Genomic DNA, 22930 nt, shown 5'->3' on the forward strand with positions numbered 1-22930 from the left:
GTTCCTGTCACGTGATCGCGAGGCCGAGACACGTGCACATCTTCACCCAATGAGAAGAGAGTAGGCTCGGGGAGGTCCCGTGTCTCCCCGCCCCCCGCCGCCTCCAGGCTAGCGCAAGTGCGCATGCGCGAGTGATCCGGCACGAGTCCGTTTATTTCATTTGCAAAAAATTTGTCGTCGCTGTTTTCCTCAACAGCCTCCTTTTCGCTGAAACAGACGGAAGGTCAGGGGTTCTGGCATCCGAAGTTATTGGAGCTGCGTGGATTTCTCCAGTCCGAAGCTTAAATATTTTATTTAGACAAATCCAGAATTTAGTGTTTTATTGACATGGGCTTAATGGAAACAGCAAACTCAATAATCTTTGATTCATTAATAGACTTTATTCTTAGAACAATTTCAAGTTTACAAAGAAGCAGTAGCGCAGAGGGTTATCAGATACTTTTGTCCCTCTCACAGTTTCCCTTATCGTTTTCTTGACGGCAACTCTGAGGTTTTATGTTATTTTTTTCCAGTTTCTCCAATTGTTAACTTCTTAGCGCAATACATTTGTTACAGTGAGTTCATCAATATTGGTGTATTAACTAACGTCGATGATTTATTTGGGTTTCCTTAGTTTTAACCGAATGCTCTTTTTGTGTCCCAGGGTCCCACCCGCGACACATTTCACTTAGTTGTCTCGTCTCCCAGGTGTCCTCGCGGCTGTGACAGTTTCTGGAGGAATCGGAGGATCTTGACCGTGTTGGTAGGTCTGGTTAAGTATGTTGCAGGATGCACCTCGGCTGGAAATTTGTCATGATCGGTTGGGAGTTTCAGGTTTTTCGTAGGAATGTCGCAGACGTCAAGTGCCATCAGGTCAGGCTAGCGATTCCTGCTGTCGACATCCTTTTTGGCTCTTGGTGTTGACCTTGACGGGCTGGCTGAAGGACGGTGTCAGGTTTCTCACTCCCATCCTGTCCTCTGAGAAGGAATTACTTAAGGACTGGGGAGCTGTGCTCCATCTCGCTTAGGGTGCAGTAGCTACATAAATTATTTGGAATTCTTCTGAACGGGTCTGTGCATTTTTTAACATTGCTCCCAGAAACCAGTTGGAGGGAATTATTCAGAAAATTAGGGCAGAAATTACTACAGATGGGTTTACTTCAAACCCCATTTTTTTCTCCCTAGCTATAAAGGCAAAGGCTGGAAAGCTTTATTTTTAGGATAGACTCCTATTAGTAGAATTGTGGGTTAAAGGGTTCACACATTCTTAATACTAGGTTTTAATTTTGAAGAAATTTCAAATATAATAAGTTGTAAGAATAGTACAATGAATTCCCATTACCTAGACCTGGTTCCACCAACTGTTAATCTAATGCTGTTTGCTTTATCACTGTCCATACAGACAGCTCTCAAGTTATAATGGTTAGACTTAAGATTTTTTAAAAAAAGTTTATTGGATTTTAAAGAGAGAGGGAACAAAACATCGATTTGTTGTTCCACTTATTCATGCGTTCATTGGTTGATTCTTGTATGTGCCGGCTTGGTATCAAACCCACAACCTCGGTGCATCAGGATGACACTCTAACCAACTGAGCTACCCAGCTAGGGCTGGCCTTAAGTGTTTTTTTTTTCTTTTTTAACTTTACGATAAGGTGAAAACAATATGCTTTCAGTAGAAACTGTACTTTTTGAATTTTGATCTTTTCCCAGTCTAGCCATATGCAATACATGATCTGTACGCTCCCGTGATGCTGGGCCATAGCAGCGAGTCCCTCCTCTCACTCAGCTGTGAGATCACTAGGGTAAACAATCAATTCTCTACGGTTTACTGTGTTTTGAGCATTAGCATCGCATATGTTTACAAAATTCCCCTCATGTCTCCTGCTTCCAGTGAGAAGAGAAAGGGCAACTACTCTTGACATGGAACTCAAGATAATTGCCCAGCTGCACATTCGAGGTAGGCTAGCATAAACTATGACATTTGGTGGGTTAGATGTAGTACAATAAATGCATTTTCAACTTACGATGGGTTTATCAGAATGCAACTCCATTTTAAGTCAAGTAACATCTGAGTGTGTACGCATCTTTATGTATTATGACTCTAAATAGTTCAATGTTTAAAAATAAGGGTGTGCATAATCAAATTCAGGAAGTTTAACAGGTCCATACTCCCAGTAATCCACGCCCCACCAATATCCTTTGTAGCAATTTTTAAAATTCAGAATCTAATCCAAGATGTCTTTTTAGTCTCCTTTAATATGGAAGAGTTAGTTCCTTGACTTTGTTTCCCAGTAGTGATTTTTTAAAAGATTTTATTTATTTATTTTTAGAGAGGGAAGGGAGGGAGACAGAAAGAGAGAGAGAGAAACATCAGTGTGTGGTTGCTGGGGGCCATGGCCTGCAACCCAGGCATGTGCCCTGACTGGGAATTGAACCTGCAATGCTTTGGCTCGCAGCCCAAGCTCAATCCACTGAGCTACGCCACCCAGGGCCCGGTAGTGATTTTTGAAGTGAACCAGACATCAGAAGAGGCCAGTGCTGTCGGACAGTTTCCTCTTCCTTAGGTTCAGGTCACGCACGCAGGGAGTGCTGCGTGTGTGGTACCTGTCCTCGGTTGAAGCACCTGTCGAGGCACCTTTCCATGGCAATGCTGCACATTTTTAAAGTTACCAAATTGTCTTCCAGCTCTACTAAGTGGGTGGTGTTCTTTGTGGTGTTTGACAGATGGGTGCACCTACCTGATAAATCTGTTTTCATGAGAGAAGGGTTCAGCCACAGGCTGGTAGAACTTCAGGGCAACAGAAACCCACCAAGTGGGCCTCATCTGGTTCAGCATTCTCATGAACTGAGCCACGCCAGATGTTTGTTTCTCTCATCTTGCTAGTTTTTGTGTGAATGACTTCCCTTCACCATCCCAGAGAGACGTTTCCAGGATTATGCCTCCCTCTGTCATCCGTAGGTCAGCATGAGGTGGTACTCAATTCTTTATTACAGACCGTCCTACCGTTTATTTTTAAGTGTTCTGCAAATAACGGGTTGGAGAGTGAAAAGAGCAATCTACTGACACATGTGTAATCAGTTACGGAATTAATGTTTGGAACAGACGTGGCACTGTCAAGATCAATGTGCTTTTGTTTTTTGTTTTTTTGAAAACAGTGTGCTGATCTCTGTCATTTATTGCAATTTTGAGACATTAAAAAATACAGAAAAGTACTGTGGATGAAAAAAAGGGGGTGTCTGGAAACTAACCTCAGGAAGTGATCTGATTATAAACCTAACTGGGCAGGAAATGATGTGTCGTCAGGCCCCCACGCATAAAACTTCTTCACTAAAGGATTATCTTAGCCCCTAGCAAGCCCTGTCCATTGTTTCTGTGCATCCACATTAACACACCTTTGAAGTAAATTCTAACTACCTTCGGGAGAATGATGTTGCCAACCATCCTGTAATCCAATCTCTACTTCGCTTTCTTCCACGATCATATAGTCTTCCTTTCATTCCCTCCTTAATTTTTAAAAAAATCCTCACGCAAGGATATGTTCGTTGATTTTTGACAGACACAACTGGGTCCGTTGTCCTATGAATTTTTATGTTTTATTAAGCGGGGATTTTAGGAGAGGTTTGGGAGGATACAATAGACTTCTCATAAGCTTTCCAGAGGTGCCCTTTCAAGGTCATGGTCTCCACTGATTGGCAGGCACCGCGCAGGGGGTCGTTAGTCACGGCACCCAGTCCTGAGGTTAGCTTTGGCATGGTTTGGGTATTACACCTTCTCGACTAATCCCGCAAAGGACGCTGGGTTCCGGCAGACCTCCCATAACAGTGTATTTCAGGTCCAACGCTAGGTGCTGTGAACAAAACAGATTACACAGGCAGCTCCACAGGGCCACAGGGCCTCTGCTCCAGCAGGGTCTCCCCGCCCCCGCCCCGAGAACGGGCTCTCTACGCCACGCCACCTCCACCCCAGAAATCCCAGCTTTCAAGGGTGCTTCTCCAACCACTGGCCGCCAGCTCCGCGGCTCTCTTGACACTTCTCGAACACGCCTGTCTGTGGATCGGAACGTGTTCTGCGAACGCAGCAACGCTACCGCCGCGGGAGTCGCCAGCCTCTCTCGGCACAGAGGGAGGGCACCCTACCCTCCTTCCAGCGCTGCCAGACACTTCGGCCAATCCCAGAAATCATAGAGTTGAGCCATACCAGGGAAGAGAGGCCGGGAAAGGCCGGCTCTTCCGGGTCACATCTGTGCGAAGAGATCTCCAGACCTCTATGGCTCGTACTTCCGTTCGGGAAACCCGCCTTTTCCGGTGCCCTAGGGCGACCCCTCCCCCCCGCTGCGACGCCGGCAGTGACGGAAGCACGCCGGCGGTGACCTAACCCCCTAACATGGCGGCGGCGGTAGATTAGGGCCGCGGGTCGTAGCCGCCCGCGCCTCTGGACGAAGGACGCTGTGGGAGACAAGTGCCGCCGCCGCCGCCGCCTCTCCCACCTCCTCTGGGCCAGGGCCAGGTGAGGGGAGTGGGGTTCCGGGCGCGCGCAGCGGGATCTCGACCCGCTCCGCCGGCGGCTTTCACGGGATGGGAAGGTGTCCGGAGACGGTGCCGGATCTCCGGCTGCTCAGTGGTTCCGAGGACGCGGGAGTGTCCGTGGGTGTCGCCCGAGCGTTCTCGAAGCTGGTCTTGTCCGGCCAGGTCCCGCCGCGATCGCGCGCGGAGCGGGGCTTCCTGAGCGGGTGGCGGGTGGCGGGTGGCGACCGGCGGGGGGCCCTCACCCCGAAACACAGGTCTTCTGTCAGAAGCCGGAGTTGGTTCAGAGCCGTTCCGGGCCAGCCCTGCGGGCCCTGGTCGTTGGAGTCGTTCGTCCTCTCCGCACTGACGTGCGGACACTGACGATGAGGACGGTGATGATGATAACGATTGCTGTCACACACTGCCCCGGGTCCACGCCTCCTAGCCCCCTGTCCTCTCGCCGCTCCAGGGGGACTCTCCGCTCCGCTCTGGCTTAGGCTTCCGAGCCGAGGCTCGGACCTCAGGTGAGACCCGCCGGCCTGGCGCGCTGTCTCCAGCCTTGGCCCTCCAGCACGAGAGCGCGTTCGCCCCGGCCGATCCCGCCGTCTCCGCCTGTAGGCGGTAACCCCCCGCCCCCGCCCCGTGGGCTGTCGAGCAAACCAGCCTGGAAGCCGAGTGCGATCGTCCGCCAGGCTCCCCTGAGGCTGCTCGTGAACCGGCCTGTTCTCTCTGCCCCAACTCGTCCCGCGGCCACACCCTCGTGGTGCCTCTCTCTTCTGGTTTCCCGGAAAACTGAGCGAAGGCTGGTGGAGGGGGGCCGCGGAGCCACTGCGCGTGTGCGCCTGCCAAGTGGAAACAGTCCAGCCTGGTGAAGCAGCCCCCCTTGACGACAGCCCGTCCGGGGTTTGCAAACTCCTTTGCTGTGTTTGGTCACGGACCGCTCCCAGCATCCGCCCCCGCCCCCCAAATGATTCCTTGTCTTGTGAAGGGTTGTACCCTCGTAGCTGAACTCCGTGGGAGGCTCTGTGAGGGTGAGTCCGGCCAGTTCAGGTCCAGGCAAGATGAGCTGGTGAGCCCGTGGGCTAGTATTTACCAAATGCCCAGGCGGTGATTTACAGCAGTGATAGTCATCGCCCTAGAAAATGTGTTCCTTACGCAATAAGTTAGACCCGCAAAACAAGTTTTAGTTATTTGTTTTTTTATTCCTCATCCGAGGTTGTGTTTACTGATTTTTTTTTTTAAAAGAAGGAGAAACATCGATCAGTTGCCTCCTGTACACGCAGGACCAGGGATCCAGCGCACACCTCGGGCTCCCCGCTGACCGGAATCAAACCCCTTAACCCACTGACCCACCCGGCCAGGGCACAAAACAAGTTTTAAACAATCATTCAGTAGTGCTGTTCTGTTTTTATCACTGTTTTTTAAGCATGACTTTGACTTATATATTATTCCAAGTAATTGGTCACTAAGAGTTCTTAATGTATATTAGAGTTGTCAAAACTATTTTTTAACAGCCTTATTGAGATATAATTAACATACACAACTCACCAGTTGCACAATTTAGTGGTTTTTAGTTCTTTCCCCGAGTGCACAACCGTCACCCCAATTCTTACCACCCAAAGGGAAACCCAGCCCCCTTAGCAGCTCTCCTAGACCCCCCGCCTCCCCACTTCCCAGCCTGGGCAGCCCTCGTGGTACCCCAGTCTCAGCAGAGCCCCCGATTCCAGAAGGACGTTTCTTATAAAGGGAGTTATATCATGTGTGGACTTTGTTACTTGTTTACTTAGCATAATTTTTTAAGATTTTCTTTTTATTTATTTTTACAGAAAGGGGAAGGGAGGGAGAGAGAAAGGGAGAGAAATATCTGTTGGCTCGCCCCCCCAACTGGGGACCTGGCTGGCGACCCAGGCGTGTGCGCCGTGGCCCAGGGCCTCAGCCTGGCTGTGGTGTGCGTCCACTTCCTCTCGTTTCCTGGCCACATGCTCTTCCCCTGTATGAAGCTACTGCGTTTTTGTGCCCATCAGCTGATGGGCAGTAGTTTCCGTGTCTTGGCTTTTACACGTACAGTGCTGCTGTGAGCACTCACGTGCAGGTTTTTGTGTCGACAAGTGCTTTCATTCCCCGCTGGCCCAGACCTGGGAGTGCAGCAGTGGCCGAACTGGGCCTCCCTGTGACACCAGCTGTCGCCCCGTCCGGGAGCCCGAGGGATCCATTTCGAAAGTCAGTCTGCGTTTGTCTGTGGGGAGAGTCAGTGCCAGCCAATGAGTGAGAGCATTTCTGGGCAGCTCTTTTTTGATTGATTGGTTGATTGATTGATTTTTAAAATTTTTATGAGTTTATTCAGGCCAAATTGACAACAATTGTGGGGAAGCCAAAGTTTCAGCAGATTGAGAAACTGCTCCCTGGCAACTCTTCGGGCTTTATTTTTAGAGAGACGGGAAGGGAAGGAGAGGAGGGGAGAGAAACATCATGTGCAAGAGAGACATCAATTGATTGGTTCCCTCTCACACACCCCCAAGTGGGGACCTGCCCTGCAACCCAGGCGTGTGCCCTGATGGGAATCGAACCGGTGACCTCTAAGTTCACAGGCCCGAGCCGCAGTCCGCCGCGCGGCACCAGCTAGGGTTGAGCGGCAGGGTTTCGGCTGGGCGGGTCTGAGTTGGAAAGGGACGCCCGGCGTTGGAACAGGTAGAGACCGGTGAGCTTCAGAAATGACAGCTTGCTCACCTGCATTTCTCGGCTGGGGGAGTGGACTGTGATTTCACAGTTTTATCAGAATTATTCAATTTTACTTTCATTTTGGAGAAAGTCTTAGAATTCTGTAGGAGCTAATAAAGCATGGATTAAAGAAATAGTTATTGGATTCATGTTAATTTGTGGAACTTCAAAAAAAGTTCCCTACTCAGACCACCACTGAGTTTTGAGACTAGAGGTCTGGCAACCACACAACTTTGCTAATGTTTAAAATTACAAGTTTTGATTTGTGGCTGAGATATATTTTTATTTTTCTCGTTGCAAACCAGGATTACAGATCTGTTCAACTCCATATTACTGGAGTAGTAAACAATCTTGTTACATTATGATTTTATTATAGTGGGGAGAAGTGGCCTAAAAACAAAGGGCTTTCTGAATTAATTTAATTGAACGTGTTAAATTGTAATGTGTTTCTCTTACGGTTCTAAGGGGTAGGTAAGGAATATAACATAGGTACGATGTTCTATTATTTTACTTTATTTTATTTATTTTATCTTTATTGTGTTTTCTCCCATTATCATGGCATTCTAAATTAGTATGTCTGAGGTTGGTGGTATAAATGACTATATATGTATTTTTTATTATGTTACTTTATCTTATTTTATTTTATTTTATAACCCTCACTTGAGGATATGTTACTGATTTTAGAGAGGAGGCTGGGAGGCTGGGAGGGAAAAACATCGATCAGTCACCTGCTCGTGCGCACCTGGACCGGGAATTGCACACTCAGCCTAGGTGTGTGCTCCCACCTGGAGTCAAACCTGTGACTTCTCGGTCTGCACCCTACCGTGGCAGTTCTGAGGCTTTTTAAAGCTTACCTTTGGACACTCAGTTGCTCTGTCCTCCCCCTTCTGTTTTGGAAGTTTACTCCATAACTTATCCCTTGCTCTGTGTTTCTTTATATCTCACTGGCTTTTTCTCAACTATGTGTGCAAATGCTCGAGCCTCTCCGGCTGTGCGCAGACACAGAACAGAGCAGGTCAGTGCTCGGCCCCGCTGCTCCGCCCCGGCCTCTGCCCTCCCTCCCTGCAAACCGTGCTCCGGTGTGAAGGAGCAGACCCGCTGTCCCAACTCACCCGAGCTCTGTGGCCGCGTGGGGGACCCTGGCGCTTTCCCTCTCAGGTGTTCCGCCCACACTCGGGCCCCTGCCTGGCTCTGGGCACCCTCCGTCCGGGTCTCCTCCCAGCTTTCAGCTGCCGCTGTCCTCTGCCGGCTTCTCACCTTTCGGCCACCCCTGAAATGTTCATGTTGCCCCGAATTCTAATTTATTTCTTTTTCATATCATGTCTCCTTCTGAGAAATAAATACTCCTCTGCCTCTTACTCTGGTGGTCATGCTTGGGGTGGGGATGGTGATGCGGGGTACAGAGCTCTTCCCTCCCAACCCCTCACTGAGAGTCGTTGATACAAATGAGATTGAGGATTTACTGAGTTTTATTTTCTACACTTCATGATCTGAAAACAGTAGGTAGTGTTTCCTGTGTTTTCAAGCTCGGTAGCCCGTCTCCCTACTCCCCTCGATGTTGGCTCCCTCCCCCTCCTTCCCACTGCCTCGTGCGGGCACAGCTCCGTGTCTCCAGCCCAGACCGCTTTCCCGTGTAAGACCTGGGTGTCCGGCTGGTTGCTGTGCGTCTCCACCCGCACACCCCGCAGGCGGTCTGAAATTCAGCGTGCGCCAACGTGACCTTGGTGCCCTGGTCCCCAAACCAGCCCTTCTGCTGTGCTGTCTGACTTAAGAAATAGGAATGACACCCTTTTCCACACAGCTCACGCCGCCAGCGTCTGTCTCACCGGGTTCGCTGACACACCTCTGAACTCGGCCTGTTTTCCTGCCCATCGTCCTCCCGCTGGCGTTCCTCTCCAGCTCGTGCCTGTTTCGCTCAGATGTTTCCGATCTTCCTCTGACTCGTGTCCTTGCCGGTCCAGCCCCCGCACCAGCTCCAGGGTGGATCTGTGAAGTGTGGTGGGATCTGTTGATGTGCTCCCATGGCTGAAAGCCCTTCTGTGATTTCTAAGGGGTTCATCGGTAGTTTTCAGCCTGTTTACAGTATCACCTAATGTGTGAGTCAAATGAAAGAAAGGGAGTGTTTTTCTCTCCACGGCCCACGCATGGACTGTGCACACAGTTTTAGGAGGTTTGTTCGTGGACACGGCTTCAATCACTCCTGGCGTGCAGGATCCAAGGCAAGCTCCCTAGCCTCCCCTGCCAGACCAGCATGGCAGACGCTGACATCTGCTCGGGCCCGCGGAGCCCCGTCCCCTGTGGCGCGGGACACGGCCGCACTGGTCGCCGTGGTTCATGTGTCGTCCGTGCTGTTCCACCCCGTGCCTCCTCCCGTCCTGCTTGAGCTCTCACGTTCACCCCTTCCCACTGCCCGGCTGGGTCGGGCAGTGGGTACCTCTCCCTTCCCCACGGGGCTCAGGGTTTACTTAACGAAGCCTTCTCTGATTTCTGCCTCCTCTTCCCCTACCCCAGGGAGGCTTGCCTGTTTCCTCTGCTGGGTTGCTGTCTCCCACTCTGTGGATACTGACTTGTACCATGGAACTTTATTCTTATTTGTTGATATAGTTTTGTTTTCTTCTCCTTAGTGGAAAACTCCTGAGAGCAGGTGATCGATGAGTTGTCTCTGTGTCTGATGCCTGTGGCGCCCCTTGTATCGTAAGGCACATGTTGAATGCACACACACACACACACACACACACACACACAAAGTTGTCAGCAGGCGTTGTCTTCTATTTTAGTAGATGTAATTACCAGGTCTGTGTGTGGGCTTTGTGGAACTGGAATGTCTTCTAAACTGTAAATTGAGAACGTCGTGTGTTACAATAGTTGGGAAACTGCCTTAGAAATTTTAAGAACAGTAGGTCCCAGTTAGATCTTGGTCGCTCACACAAAGTGACCCCACAGTCCTCGCGGGCTCGGACAGGCACCTACGGAGAGGACATCTCTCAGGGCGCATGGGACAGCTGGGAGAGGGGCGGGAACCAGGGGCTGTCCTGCTGCGGGCTCTGCCAGGGTCCGGCCACAGGACTAGGGTGGTCGGCTCCTCTGCAGACCCACACCGCCGCCTTTCCTGCACATTACCTTGAGTGTCTCCCAGAGCCCCAATCCTGGGTGTGACCCTCTGGCTCGGCTGCACCTAGACCACGTCTCGTCTTCTGGGCGCTGCGGACCAGGACGGGGGAAGAGCGTCTAGCCCATCGGAGCTTCTGAAGTGGGGGTGTGTTTTCTACTGAGACTGACCCTGGAGGATGCCGCCTAGGTCGGAAGTTGGGTCAGATGGCAGGCTGGCAAGAAAGTAAGACAGAAAGGCGAACGCCCCTTAAAGCACTGGGGAGCCGGGTGAAGGTGGGACCGAGTGTTCTGCACACCTTGTGAGGACGCAGGGGTGCTGCTTGTGTTCCGTGGGGTCAGCTGCGGCACTTGCCCCTTTCTCTGCAGGATGCAGTAATCTTTTGAAATACCTTCTGAAGGTATTTCTGAAGCTTATGGGAACTTTGGAGGCCGAGCCGGGCAGTCCAAGGCATGCTGTTTGGTTTGTTGGATATTTTGGTGTGGTTTTGTAGCATCGCCCCCAGGAGACAGACACAGTGATTGTTCCAGCACATGCCTCTGTTCGCTCGTCGCAGGTCTTAACTTTTGCCAGCCTTGCCTGTCTTTGTTCTTACTGTCTGCTGATTATCCACACCTTTTTCTTTTACTGGATAGCTCTTGAGATCTTAAAGCAGTCCATATTTTGTTTTAAGTAGGACACAAAGTTATTTGGAAAACTCTTAATAAGACATTTTGGTTGGAAACAGTTAGTAAGGTACACAGTAGGGGTCATCATTCGTGGGGATAAAATGCACAGCATGGGGACTGTAGTTAAAGATACTGTGTTGCCCTGAGTGGTGTTCAGTGTCATCTTGCAAATCAAGAGGTTCCTGGTTCAATTCCCGGCCAGAGCACGGGCCTGGGTCACGGGTCGCCCTGGTTGGGGCGTGCGTGATAGGCAACTCATCGATGTTTTCTCTTGCACATTGATGTCTCTTCCTCTCTTTCTCCCTCCCTCCCTTCTCTCTCTAAGTGCATAAATAAAATCTTTTTTAAAAAGGTTCGTGGCAGGTAAAACCACCGCTAAGTCTACGTGAAAAAGTTGTACTTGTGTTGATTAGGAAACAAGTTAGGAGCCTAATGAAGAGATTCAGAAAGTAGGCGCTTAAATGGCAGTCCCGACCAGAAGCTGGTGGTCAGGGCTGCGGGGGCCGCTGTGCTGCACAGGGACCCAGGGACCCAGGAGCCTTCTGTCTGGCTGCTTCGGCGTCCCCTACGGGGGCCTCCTGGTTTGCGCGTCCTAGCGAGGTGTCTGCCGCATTGACATCTCAAGTCCTAGAAAGGAGGGAGCGGGAAGTCTCAGGGAAGACCGCACGGTGCAGAGAGAAGAACGTCCGCCCACAGGCCCCCCGCGGGACTTGCATCCGGGGCTTGCATCCCGGCGCAAGGGAGACCGGGAGACAGACGGCAACCGGGGGCCGGGGGCCTCGCTGACGTAGGAGGCGTTAGTGGCAAGGAGAGGACCTGCGCCCTGGCGGGGGTGGGGGGGGCGTGACCTCAGGTAAGTAAGTGCCCTCTTGAAACATCACCGGGAAGAGGAGTCCGACAAGTACTTGTTTTGGCATTTAGTTGACTAATTGGAGTCCATGGGAAAATGTACGGGCTCATAACCAACTTCAAACTGAAAGAACGCGTCTCTGCCGTAGGTTGCGCACCTCCGCCCGCAGACCTTCCTGGAGCGCCGCCGCCGCCCCATGGCGTCCTCTGCTGCCGTGCCCGTGGGCTTCCACTACGAGACCAAGTTCGTGGTGCTCAGCTACTTGGGGCTCCTCTCTCAGGGGCCCCCGCACAGGCAGCGCCTCTCCTCGGCCCCAGGTACTGTCCTTGGCGGAGGCGGTTGTATGACATAGTGGTGGTGGCTCCCTCTGCGACAGCACGTGCATCGGGTGCTTTATGCCTGCGGTTCCTGTGCTCACGTGGTACCAGTAGGCTTTTAAGGGGTGGCCTCTCCTCATCCCCTGGTCTGTTCCCAGAAGCAACTACTTTTGAATGCTTTTTAAGAGATCAATGTTTTGTTTAGTTTATGTATTTATTTACTTATTTAGTTTCTTATTTTCTTACTTTTAAATCTTCACCCAGGTACACTTATTCATTGTTTTTAGAGAGAGAGGCAGGGAGAGAGGGTTTGGAGAGGGAGAAAGAGGGACAGAAACACTGATATGACAGAGACATTATCAGTTGGTTGCCTTTCGTATGTGCCCTGACTGGGGACTGAACCTGCAGCCCAGGCCTGTGCCCCCGCCATGACTCCCAGCCAGTGGAGCTGCCTGGCCAGGGCAGGAGCTAGGTATTCTACATGATTGCCCTTGGGACAGGTCAGAACCTACTATGTACGTGTAAATAAACAATCCACCTGTCATTAGGGATTGCACACTTAATAAGATGTGCATTAGAGTCACATAATGAATTTTCAATTTATAATACAATTTAGTCTCTTGAATTGTCTTTTTTCAAGGATATTAGATTTAAACAATGAAGTCTTATATCTGATGTTTTTTAAAAAGTTTTTTAAGTTTACTTTTTAATCCTCACCCGAGAATATGTTCATTGATTCGAGAGAGGGAGAGAGAGAAACATCAGCTGGTTGCCTCCCGCTCATGCTGTGGCCAGGGACAGAGCCCACAGCCTCCGGGTGCGCACGGTGATGCTCCCGCCAGCTGGGCCATCGACCTGGGCAGGTGTGTCGTATTCTTAAATATTGAATTATATTTCAAGTGCCCCAAGGTAGGTTACTGTTCTAAACAAAATTACATCAAAATGACCTTAAAGATATTGATTTGAGAGAGAGAGAGCGAAACACCGATTTGTTGTGCCGTTTATCCATGCATCATTGGTTGCTTCTTGCATGTGCCCTGACCGGGGATTGAACCCACAATCCTGGCGTATTGGGACGATGCTCTAACCAACCAACCGCCCGGCCAGGGCTTCCAAATGACTTTTAAAACTCATGAAAGGAAATGTGATACCAAATACCTAATTTATTATGCTGCCACATTCACACAACTATTTTACTTTCTATTGTTTTATGATCTTTATTGATGTTCACAGTTTTTACATAATTGTAATCAATTATTTGTGATTTTTTCCACAGTTTTAAAATGTTTCCACGTTCACCTCCTTTACTGGGTGCACAGGTGTGTTCTTCCCTTTCCCTGCACCCTGTGGCGCTGCCCTGCAGTGCGGGGTGTGCGGTGGAGGCCGAGCAGGCCACCGGCCTTGGCAGTGGGGCTGCAGCTGAAAAGGTTAATTAAAGAGGGCATCGTACATAAACAGTCACACATAAGGAATTTTACTTAAAAATGTCAATAAATGTGCATTTCCTTAGCAATATTGAAGTCAGGCCATGGCTTTTTAAAAAAAAAACAAAACATGGGTCTGTTTATAGTTTCCGATTTATGTTTATTTAAAGTAGAGTAAGAACACAAACACAGGTGTAAAGTATGATTAAAGAGTCATTTTAGATTTTTATGATTTCCCCCCATTCTTCTACAGCTGTTTCTCTCACGCCCCACCTGAAATGGAATTTTTAAAGCCACTTCCCAAAACGTTTAATTTAGGTTTCATAGAAATATCAAGTGTCTTTGAACAGTCACATTTCAGTGATGTCAGTGGTTTTAAATAGAGAATTTCAGTTTCAACTTTCATAGGCCGAGGGAGAAAAACAACCGATCCTTGGGAAGCGGACAGCCTGCAGAGGACGCCACCCGCAGCCTCCGTCCCGGTCCTGGTCGCGGGCGTCCTCCGGAGGATCCGCAGTGAGGCTGCGGCGGGCCGCTCGGGGCAACAGATCCCGTCAGCGGGGGTTACTTAGGGTGCTTCCACCGTTCACGGATTTTTAAAAAGTTACTTACTTTTGATTAGTTAGTATGTAGAGTCAAACTACTGAATTGCAGAATAATGTTGCTTTCATGAGGGCCTTGCCATTTAAAATAAGCGCGTGGCCTATAGCTTGTCATACCACGTAGGGTGTCTTTTTAGGTTCTCACAGTGCCCTAAAAACTAGTTGTCACCCCTGAGAGTCCAGTCCCGTCGCTCAGAGCCTCAGGAGTGCAGCCTCCGCAGGCGTCTGCCCTGGGACTCGGGGTGGGCGGAGCGGGCTGCCCTGGGGGCGGCTCCTGTACGGACGGGGCGGGGCCTGAGGTCGGCCTGCGTCTGCGCGGCACTTCAGTCGGGAGGGGAGGGGAGGGGAGGGCAGGGCAGGGCAGGGCAGGGCGGTTCTGGTGATCAGTTTTAGGGAGAACGTGGTTTTTATGCCCCAGCCTCCTGGTCCTCTGGGGGTGCCAAGGCCGACATGGGGACTGCAGGCAGGGTCTGAGCCAGGCAGTTCCTGATCCCAGCCCCGCCGACTGCAGGAGCATTACCGTTACCGTGGTGACGCTGGTCCCCTGTCCACAAGCCCCATAGGACTGGGCGGAGCCCCTTCCCCAGGGCCCCCCAGTTATGCTGTGACTATTTCCACCTGCGTGTGCTGCAGAGGTGGCTCGGGGTCAGGACAGTTAGGTCTTCGGGGGTCACCCTGAGCAAGGGTGTGGGGGTGCTTGGGACTCGTTGCAGGAGGACACTCCTCACTGCCTACCCTCTGGACGAGGTGCGGTGGCGTGACCCGGCGCCGTCCGTTCAGGCGGCTCACGGAGCGCTGGGCCAGCCGGGCAGCCGCTCTGCGGCACTGACCTCAGCCACGCGCTCGAGCCCAGATGCCCCCCAGGGGCCAGACCGCAGGGGGCCTGGGGGTCTTTCTCAGACCCTCCAGTATTAGTGAGTAGTCCCCTCACCAGGAGGTGTTGGCAGCCGTTCGGGGTCCTCCCTCTTGAGCCAGGATGGGGTCCAGAACCAGGCTGTTCCCAGCGACAGCCCACATGAGGGCACTCAGTCTGACCGCTGACAATCCAGGGCTTGTGCCAGCTCGCTGGCTCGGGGAGCTACAGTGGAGGCCGGTTTCTAAAGTCAAAAATAAAAATAGAATGCGATACAGAGTTCACGTGTGTGCCACACTGTTATAAATAGGGCCTGCGTGGCGTTCGTCGGCGTGATGTGGGGTGGCCCGTCTCCAGCTCCGTAAGTGGGAAGTGTGAGGAGAAGAGGAGGCGACAGGTGGTGGCCATGTTCGTGACTCAGGATTTCTGTCACCTTAAATGTCTTTAATTTCTTCCTAAGTGAGTCATGTGCTGTATACAGACCTTTTTTATTTATTTATTTTATTTTTTAAAGTATGCCTTTTTAAAAAAGATTTTACTTATTTATATTTAGAGAGGGAAGGGAGAGAAAGAGAGAGAGAGAGAAACATCAATGTGCGGTTGCTGGGCAAGAGAGAGTTTTAAAACCTCACACTGTATTTGATATTGGCAATACTTCCTATCACATTTCTCTCTCTGCGCCATATGCAATAGAGCTCTTAAAAGAATATCGTGCGGCCTCTTGGAACTAGGTGCACCTCTACGTTTCTGTCTCTGCAGTGAAGATCCCAAGGATTACAATGAATGGATCCCCACGTGCAGGTGACAGCCTAGCTGGGGAGAGAGGGCACTTAAGAAAGAAGACAATGATGGGAAAGAGGTAAATTCAGCAGAATTAAAATACAAAGTTATCAGTATATTTGAAGCCAGCTCAACTGACAAAAGTTAAAAGAAATAAAAACAATGAAAAGTCATTCCACATGAGAGAGAAAGTAAGAGTCCAGACCAGCTGCCCCCGGGACAGGCACCGGAGCACCCACCTGTGGTGACAGGGCTGAGAGGAGGATGCCCCCCGAGAATGAGGACTCGGGGGGAGGCCCCGAAAGGGCCCCGGGCCAGCGAGAGCTGCCCTGCAGACGCGGGCGGGTCTGGGAGCTCGCGGCCGTGCAGGCCGTGCCCCCCACAGTGTGAAGGGTGTGGGGCTTGCGAAGCTGGAAGGACGCGCCTGGGCTCCCATGAGTCACACAGAAACAAGACTGGAAAAACAATCATCTGGTGACCCCAACTGTTACTGAGCTCTAAGTACATGGTGACAGCTGGGGACGCACGGTGAACAATGAGGAATACGTGAGCGTCTTACCTGCCATGCCATCGGCCCCTCTGGAAAAGCTTATTCCTAATGCACGCACACCCAACACCCACTCACACTGCCACCAAAGCACAGCCATGCCGCAAGGGAAGGGACAGCCACATCTCGGTCCCCAGAGGCCTCGCCCGCCAGATTTTGGGGAAGCAGCGGATGCGAGGGATAGCAGCTGTCGCGCTGACACTGAGCCACGTGGAGAACCCCAACCAGAGCAAGCTGCTGCTGTCAGGGCACGAAAGGGCACTCGTCCAGTGAGCCAGTGACACAGATTGTGGGATTCACATTCACCGCCCCCCCCCCCCGGCCCCCTCCCAGACGCGAGAGCACGGAGAGCTGTGCAGGGGCACCAGCGCAGCACGAACCTGCGCTCTCAACCTGGAGGAAGGAAACTCTTCCAAAGGCAGGCGGACCTGCGCCCACCGATGCCACCCGCCTCAGTGTCAGCTGAAGAGCCGGGGGCCTGCAGTCACCAGCCCTGAAATGTCCTCGGGGCTTTCAAAGTGACTGTCAAGTTAACAAACCTAGATTGGTCAGTTGTACGCACTAGACCTTCTAGAGGAAAACACTTTCTGAATCGCTGGTTCCCCAAATGGGAGGCACAACAGTTAGCAAAACCCAGATTCCAGGGCCCCCGGGGGGCCTCTGGTCGCCCAGGTCAGGGGCGGAGCGCCACGGTCTTCAGGTAGGTTTTCAGGCCCTTCGTCTGGGCAGTGCTGCTCCGGACCACCCAGCTAATTCCCACCCAGGTTTAAAAATCCACCGAACATACAGATGTCATGGCTCGATTAATTATTCAACAGCAAAAGCAGATACCCTACATGATACCATACTGGACTAGTGAGCAAGAAACCAGATTTTAAAACAACATCCAAATCGCAAAGCTGCCAACCAGATGGGGTTTTCAGGCTCCAGCACCCACAGGCCCAGACCCTGCAGCCGGGGAGGGACTTCCAGGAGGGCAGAACGCCAAGGACACCTGCCACGCACCCAAGTCCGGCTGCACGGAGGTCAGGGCCCGACGCCTCCTGCTCCTGGTGGGACAGCTGAGGAAGGGACGCACGCCCGCCCCCAGAGAAGGGGTCCTGAGGCACCATGGGAAATCTGTCTGGAAAGGGGGTCTGACGCAGCAGTACCCCCCCGACCTACAGAACCAATGGGACCCCTGTCACAAGTCCAACAGCACTTTGCCAGAAGTGGACAAGATGACCCTAAACTTTATACAGAACTACAAGAGATGGAGGACAGCATGTTTTTAAAGGAACAAAGTTGAAGGACTTACATCTCACAATTTTAAAGCTTACTACAAAGCTACAGGAGAAATCCAGATAATGTGGGAATAGTACAAGAACAGAAATACAGATCAATAGAATCTAATTGAGAGGCCAGAAATAAATCCATATGTTTAAGGTCAATTGGTTTCTCCTTACATCATGGATTTCAGAGGGAGGGAGGGAGACATCGATCTGCTGTTCCACTCGTTGATGCCTCACCAGTTGCCCTGGCACCTGCCCCGACCAGGGGTGGACCCTGCAACCTCGGCGCATCGGTGCTCCAACCACTGGGGTCACCCGACCAGGGCGAGGGAACTGACTTTTGGGAAGTGCACCAAGGCCATTCAACGAGGAGGAATGGCCTTTTTCTCACATGGTGCTGGGACAACGGGGTATTCCCAAGCAAAAGAATGAATCTGGACCCCTACCTTCACACCATACACAAAAATTAACGCAAACTGGATCAAAAATATAAATGTAAGAGCTAAAAGTATAAAACGGTTAGAAGGAAGCCTCGGAAAAAATGTGCACGACCCTGGAGTGGGCAGCAGTCACGAGATGTGAGCCCCACAGCAGGAGAACCAGAGAAAACTCGGAGTGGGCAAACTGTGTGAGCAGTGACCACCTCCTGCAGGTCAGGGGACACCGCGACAGGCAGAGGGCGGGCAGCCGCCGAGCGGGGGAGAGGAGCTGGAAGCCACATGTCTGGTCAGGGCCTGGTGTGCAGAGTGAGTTCATGTAACCCAACCACAGGGAGACAAACGGTCCAAACTAAAAATGGACAAAGGATGTGAACACGCATTTCTCCAAAGATATACAAATGGCCAATAGGCACACGAAAAGATATTCGACATCACAAGCCATTAAGAAAATGCGAATTAAAACCACAACGCAATACCACTGCACAGCCACTGGGAAAGGAAAACTGTAACAAAAAATATGGACGACAGCAAGTTTGGCAAAGATGCGGAGAAACGGAACCCTTGGGCACTGCTGGCGGGAATGCACGAGGGGGCAGCCACTATGGAAGACACCTTGGCAGTTTCTTACAAAACTAAACACACTCGTACCGTATCTTCCAGCAATCATGCTCCTCGGCATTTACCCAAATGAGCTGAAAACTTCCATGTACACAAAACCTGCACACAATTTCAACAGCTTTATCCATAACTGCCAAGACTTGGAAGCAACCCAGGTGTGGGGCACTAGGTGAATGGATAAACCAACTGCGGCACGTCCACACAGTGGAACTCCACTCTGCGGCAAAAGGACTTGAGCTGCCACGGTGAGCCGCCACCCCACCCCCATCGGGATGAGTACCAGACAGAGGAGAACAGAACTGACTGCTGGTGGGCACGAGGGGGAGCTGGACTCCCCGGGCCCTGCTGACAGGAGTGTAAAATGGTGCAGCTGCTGTGCAGAGAAGTGTAACAGTTCCTCAAAAAACTACACACAGGAAGACCTCGCGATCCGCAACACTTCTCGTGGGCACACCCTCCAGAGCACGGAGAGCAGACACCCAGAGAGCTGTCAACCGGGAGGTACAGGAGCATTACTCACAGCAGCCAAAAGGTAGAGATAAGCCAGGTGTCCGCTAACGAATGGACAGAAGAACAAAATGTGCCACCTGCATACAACGAATACCAGGGAGGACCCCACACAAAGGAAATTTATTTAAAAAGTGTGCGTTTATTCTTACATGTTTAAACTTCAGTCACCTTCAACTACTCTCCATTTGATGCAATACTCCCATTGAGACTTCTTTCCACTACTAAAAACAGTCTTTATTTTTTTTTCAAAGACTTTATTCATTTTTAGAGAGAGGAGAAGGGAAGGAGAAAGAGAGGAAGAGAAAAATCAATGTGTGGTTGCCTCTCACGTTCCCCCAACTGGGGACCTGGTCCACAACCCAGGCGTGTGCCTGACTGGGAATCAAACCAGCGACCCTTTGCTTCGCGGGCCAGCACTCAATACATTGAGCCACACCAGCCAGGTCTGAAAACAGTCTTTAAACTCATTGATTTTGATGCCTTTTAGTGCTTCTGCTGTTTCTTTTTGTTTCATAACTTCTACATCATCAAAACGTTTCCCTTTGAGGACATTTTTCATCCATGGAAACAAAACAAAATCACTCAGGGTGAGATTAGGGAATAGGGAGGGTGGGGCGTGGGGCTCACGCTGTTTTTGGTCAGAAACTGTTGAACACTCAGTGTGGTGTGGGCAGGTACGCTCATAAATCACCCATCACGAAATGGGCAAACACACTGAAAGAGTCTTCAAAAAAACTCACTGAAGCCAAACACGCCCTCTCACAACAACGCCCGCTGGTGCACTGATACAGGTGGGTTCCTAGAAGAACACTCACTCCCCTGGCAGGGGAAGTCTGTACTACAAGACTCGCCCTTCAGAAGGAAATTCCGGTTTTGGGGGGGTACCCCCTCGTATTCTTCAGCCTTAAGAAGAAATGTAATTCTGATATATGCTACAACGTGGATGAACCTTAGACATTATGCTAGGCAAAATGAGGCAGACACAAAAGGACAGACATTGCCTAATTCAAGCGAGGTGCCTAGAAGTGTCAAACTCAGAGAGAGAAAGCAGAGCTGTGCTTGGAAGGGGGAAGGGAGAGTGTGGGGCTACTGTCCGTGGTCGAACAAATAATAACGAACCAGTATCACAACTACGTGTACTTGACAGTCACATTACTAATGACCACGTACGAAGTTTCCTTCCCAACCTAAGAGAGATGTCTTTTTTAAAAGTTAACCTTTACTGTATTTTTTCCACTAACAAATGCCTGGCTACTACAGTATCGAGGCACTCCACAGTAACTGTATATGCAAAGTGAGCGGAACAGAAGTTACCTCCCATCAAACGTGTAACTCGGCAGGACCGGTGCTCATCAGAACGTGTTCTCCCTCACGGGCGGGCTGTGTTCCGCACGGACTAACACGTCCGGGAGCGCTGACTCGCCCTGTGACGGTGCAGCCGGCCACTGCGGAGGAGTGTGCAGGCGGTGGGGACGCCGTCGACAGCGCATGACAACTGGGCGGGGCGCCGGGGGCACTGGGAACACCAGGCCGGCTCTGCGGAGGGTGGCTCTCTGACCCCTGCGCTGTGCACCCGGAACCAGGACAAACTAATACTGAATGTAAACTGTAATTGAAAAATAAATGTTTTAAATGTGAAGTAAAAAAGGTCTGACCTGGCTGGCATAGCTCAGTGGATTGAGCACGGGCTGCAAACCAAAGTGTCGCAGGTTCGATTCCCAGTCAGGGCACATGCCTGGGTTGCAGGCCACGGCCCCCAGCAACCGCACATTGATGTTTCTCTCTCTCTCTCTCTCCCTCCCTCCTCTAAAAAATAAATAAATAAAACCTTTAAAAAAAGAGATACATTGATTTGTTAAAAAAAATAAAAAAAAACTCTCTCGATGTGATTCTGGATATAAGCTGTGGCTCTGCCACCGAAGTGTGGTTCACACGAACAGGGAACACTGTCTGGGGACCTAGGTCATAGGTGAACACAATCCAGAATGCAGAGGGATGGAGGGACCACCTGTCATGTCAGGAAACTTACAAAAAACTAAGTCTGACAGCCCTGGCTGGTGTGGCTGGCCCAGGCAGTGGATTGAGCACTGGCCTGTGAACCAAAGGGCCTCGGGTTCAACTCCCAGTCAGGGCACATGTGTGGGTTGTGGGTCAGGCATGAGAGGCAACCAGACACTGATGTTTCTCTCCCTCTTTCTCTCCCTCCCTTCCCCTCTGTCTAAAATAAATAAAACTCTTTAAAAAATTAGATCCAACAGGCTGTAATCTTTGGCAAGTGTCTGCAATTCTTATTTCTGTGTTTCTGATTAAGGGCAGGTCAAGTGCAAACTAGCAGGTGTTAAATTTGAAATGTTTTTGAGGAACTTACAAGGCTAACCAAAACTTTTTCAGCATGGCCGTCACCCTGCTTACGCTGTAGAGGTGTGTGTGAAAGAATATCAGTGTGTATAAAAAGATTCTCCTAAAAACACTTCCATTCACGGTAGCTCATGGCAATCAGTGATCAAAGTTCCAACATTCTTGAGCATGGCAGAGACTATTTTAGCCTGGAAAAGGTTTGAAGTCAAGCCTCTTAGGGGCAGATCATACCAGGAAACATATAAAACCGTGGAACATCTGGTGTTCAGGAATGCAGCTCCTTGGGGAAACTCCTTAGGTGAGTATATTGTGAATTGTACCCTTAATTTTTCTTGTCCTCACCTAAGGACATGCTTGTTGATGTTAGAGAAGGGGGAAGGGAGGGAGAGCAACACTGGTGCGAGAGAGAAGCGTGAACTGGTTGCCTCCCGTAAGGCCCGACCAGGGACTGAGCCCACAAACCGGGCACCGTCCCCGGGCTGAGAGTTTGACCCACGGCGCTTCGGTTTACAGGGTGACGCTCCAGCCCGCTGAGCCAGGGCTGTGACCCTGACATTTAAAATGAGACTTCCGCTCAGGATGGTGGCGTGGGCAGACATGGCTCGCCTCTTTGCACAACCACGTCAAAATTACAACTGAAATACAGAACAACCATCACTCAGAACCGTCAGAAATGGAGTTGAATGGAAGTCTGACAGCTACAGAATCAAAGAAACCACAACCATCCAGACTGGTAGGAGGGGTGCAGACGTGGGTTGGGCTGGCCCCTCGCTCACGTGTGGTAGGTAACAATTCGAGGGGGATATCTCGGGAGCGAGGGCTCCCAGAGCCACACCAGGCCCCTCAGCTCAGGGTTCCAGTGCCAGGAAGAGAAGTCCCCACAACTTCTGGCTGCAAGAACCAGCAGGGAGTGAGTCGGTGGAAGAAACTCCTGGAGCCCCAAGCAGTTCCTCGTAGGGAACCTGCACACAGACCACCTGCACAGTCAGACTCACTCCCTCTGGGCCCTGGTGGCGGAGGGGCAGCTTGAGGGGCATCAGTATATAGGGGAAAACGGAAGTGTCTGGCATCAGGGTGAGCAGAAGCCGTTGTCCATTTGCTAGACCCTCTCCCCACAGAGCGTGTAGGCTGGTGCCACTCTGAGACTCCATCAACCTGGCTAACACTGTTCAACCTTGGAGATCCCCAGAGACTCACCCCACTCAACTTAGGGCCCCACCCAAGGTGCTTTTCCGCGTGAATGGCTGGTCTTGGCTCAGGCTTCCCTGCTTCTTGAGCCCTCTCGAACAAGCAGCAGTTGGCCTCAGTGAGCCCCAGGCCGGCACTGGCAGCAGCAGCCAGACAGAATTCACAGTTCTGCTTCTCCTGGGGACCTCCGAG

General features: G+C 51.1%; 1 protein-coding gene and 1 long non-coding RNA gene across 7 annotated transcripts in view; one reads left to right on the forward strand and one right to left on the reverse strand.

Moving 5' to 3' along the window:
* Window positions 1-3551: 3551 nt before the first annotated feature.
* On the reverse strand, window positions 3552-4238 carry LOC123818777. 2 transcript variants are annotated; one of them, XR_006785700.1, is made up of 2 exons: window positions 4117-4238; window positions 3552-3827 (listed from the first exon to the last, which is right to left on the reverse strand). It is a non-coding gene; the product is annotated as an uncharacterized LOC123818777 (long non-coding RNA). The 2 variants fall into 2 exon arrangements; XR_006785701.1 differs by having other exon boundaries at window positions 3978-4132.
* A 97-nt stretch (window positions 4239-4335) lies between these two features.
* The window catches only part of BCL2L13 (BCL2 like 13), a 46240-nt gene continuing 27645 nt past the window's right edge, over window positions 4336-22930 (forward strand). For 2 of the 5 annotated variants that reach the window (XM_045839026.1, XM_045839029.1), the window contains exons 1-2: window positions 4338-4486; window positions 11979-12147. In XM_045839026.1, the coding sequence (XP_045694982.1) occupies window positions 12027-12147 (121 nt within the window). In that variant the 5' untranslated portion in view covers window positions 4338-4486; window positions 11979-12026. Of the gene's footprint in view, window positions 4487-7081; window positions 7184-10518; window positions 10538-11978; window positions 12148-22930 lie in introns of those variants that run through there. The other 3 variants (XR_006785698.1, XM_045839027.1, XM_045839028.1) reach the window with 3 other exon arrangements.

This window comes from Phyllostomus hastatus, unplaced genomic scaffold, assembly GCF_019186645.2.
Source record: "Phyllostomus hastatus isolate PE091 unplaced genomic scaffold, TTU_PhHast_1.1 phas_contig_29, whole genome shotgun sequence".
Lineage (NCBI taxonomy): Eukaryota > Metazoa > Chordata > Mammalia > Chiroptera > Phyllostomidae > Phyllostomus > Phyllostomus hastatus.